General features: G+C 39.8%; 1 protein-coding gene across 1 annotated transcript in view; it reads left to right on the top strand.

Moving 5' to 3' along the window:
* Positions 1–1,275: 1,275 nt before the first annotated feature.
* The window catches only part of LOC117959688 (LIM/homeobox protein LMX-1.2-like), a 29,248-nt gene continuing 28,740 nt past the window's right edge, over positions 1,276–1,783 (top strand). The window contains exon 1 of the mRNA XM_034896965.1: positions 1,276–1,279. Coding sequence (XP_034752856.1) covers positions 1,276–1,279 — 4 coding nt within the window. The remainder of the gene's footprint in view (positions 1,280–1,783) is intronic.

Raw genomic sequence — 1,783 nt, 5'->3', positions numbered from 1 at the left:
GGTTATTGCATACATGTCATACCAAATATAAGAAGGACTCTTGGGCCTATATTTGGTGTTCATTACATCTTCATATCTTATCTCATTTAATGATATCATAATTTAATAATAACTGCTGAACAGAGTGTGTGTGTGTGTGTGTGTGAGTAAGCTGTCACACTGGATTATCTAAATAATAACTACAAACATAATAACACTAGTCTTCCAAGCCACACTGTCAGATGTGAGACCTGATGTCCCGGTAGACATCAGGTCTCAGGTAGATGTGAGACCTGATGTCCCGGTAGACATCAGGTCTCAGGTAGATGTGAGACCTGATGTCCCGGTGTCCCCCTCTCTGCAGGCTGGCTGCATGTTGTTCCAGTGTGGACCACCGGGGGGCAGCGTGGGCCCCCCAGCCCCCCACCACAGGACTTTCGTTGATCAAATGAAAGAAGCATGTGTAGAGATGTTTCAGCATGAAGTAAGCAATCATGTGAAGCGAGCCTGTTTATGGACATGCTTCCATAATTTCCTCATTCATAACTCCCATGGTGTCTTTAAGTTCTGGGTGAAACCTGATTGGTTCTCGAGCTGAAAATATGAATCAGGATGTGTAATGTTCTTTTTTATATTTTGAAATAGACTCTCAAAACAATTCCAATTCTCTAGCATATCTTTGTTTCTCAGTTGAACCCAGTTCATTTGGTTGTGCCATTTCTCCCATAAATAAGCTTCATAATCATAATGTGGGCCTGTATGGAACATGCTCTCCGGTTCTGTCCTTTTGACCATATTTCATATTTGTCATTATTAACACAGCCGTATCTCAGCTGGTCTCAGGCCTGCACCTTCACACCGGTGGATCCACTCATATTCAAAGATGAATATTAATATGGAAGCTATTGTGAAAAACAGGCGTGGGGGGGGGGGGGGGGGGGGGGCGTTTTATCAGCGCGAGTCATCTGCAGAATCTCCGTCACGATTCAAAATCTACTGTTATTATTATTATTATTATTATTATTATTAATTATAATAATAATAATAATAATTATTATTGATATTCATATTATTATTAATCCCACAATTGGGACCTTTCCACTGTAGCGGACAGGGAAGTCCATTACACTAAACATAAACTAATAACAATAAACACATATTAGTATAAATAGACAAATGTAGGAATATTGTTATTATTTTTAATTGCACGGACTGAACGTGAATCTGTCTCTCTTCTTACACGCGGTGTCCCGGGTTTTTACACTCTACACATGGATATAGATTTATATATTAAACATGGGTAATATTTCGAGCTGGTGTCATGGTGCGACCGTTAAATATATTTCATAATGGATTTATGGAAATATGGATGGGCCTCGGCCTGTTTCCCCAGCAGAATATCAACATATCCGACACGCATGGGTCCTGCACATCGAGTACACTAAAACACTCATTTATACTTTTCATATTTTAAAGTTCAGCCGAATATGAATCTATATTTTTGGGTAAATAATTTCTCATTACAGAAGAAGAACTCAGTGGCTCGTGATTCTGATCAGGCCCTCAGACTGCTGCAGGAACACACACTATATAGAACTAGGCTATATCTAGAACTATCATATCTATACATATTCATATTCATATTCTTTAAATACCTGTAAAATCCTCTGTGCAGAAAAAGCACGCGCACAAGTTTCAGAGTAAAGTCCTGCCAGTGGAGAAGTGAGTTCAGAAGGGTGTGTGTGTGTGTGTGTGTGTGTGTGTGTGTGTGTGTGTGTGTGTGTGTGTGTGTGTGTGTCTGAAG

The sequence above is a fragment of the Etheostoma cragini genome, chromosome 16, assembly GCF_013103735.1.
Source record: "Etheostoma cragini isolate CJK2018 chromosome 16, CSU_Ecrag_1.0, whole genome shotgun sequence".
Classification (NCBI taxonomy): domain Eukaryota; kingdom Metazoa; phylum Chordata; class Actinopteri; order Perciformes; family Percidae; genus Etheostoma; species Etheostoma cragini.
This window is presented reverse-complemented; position numbering and strand designations above follow the sequence as displayed.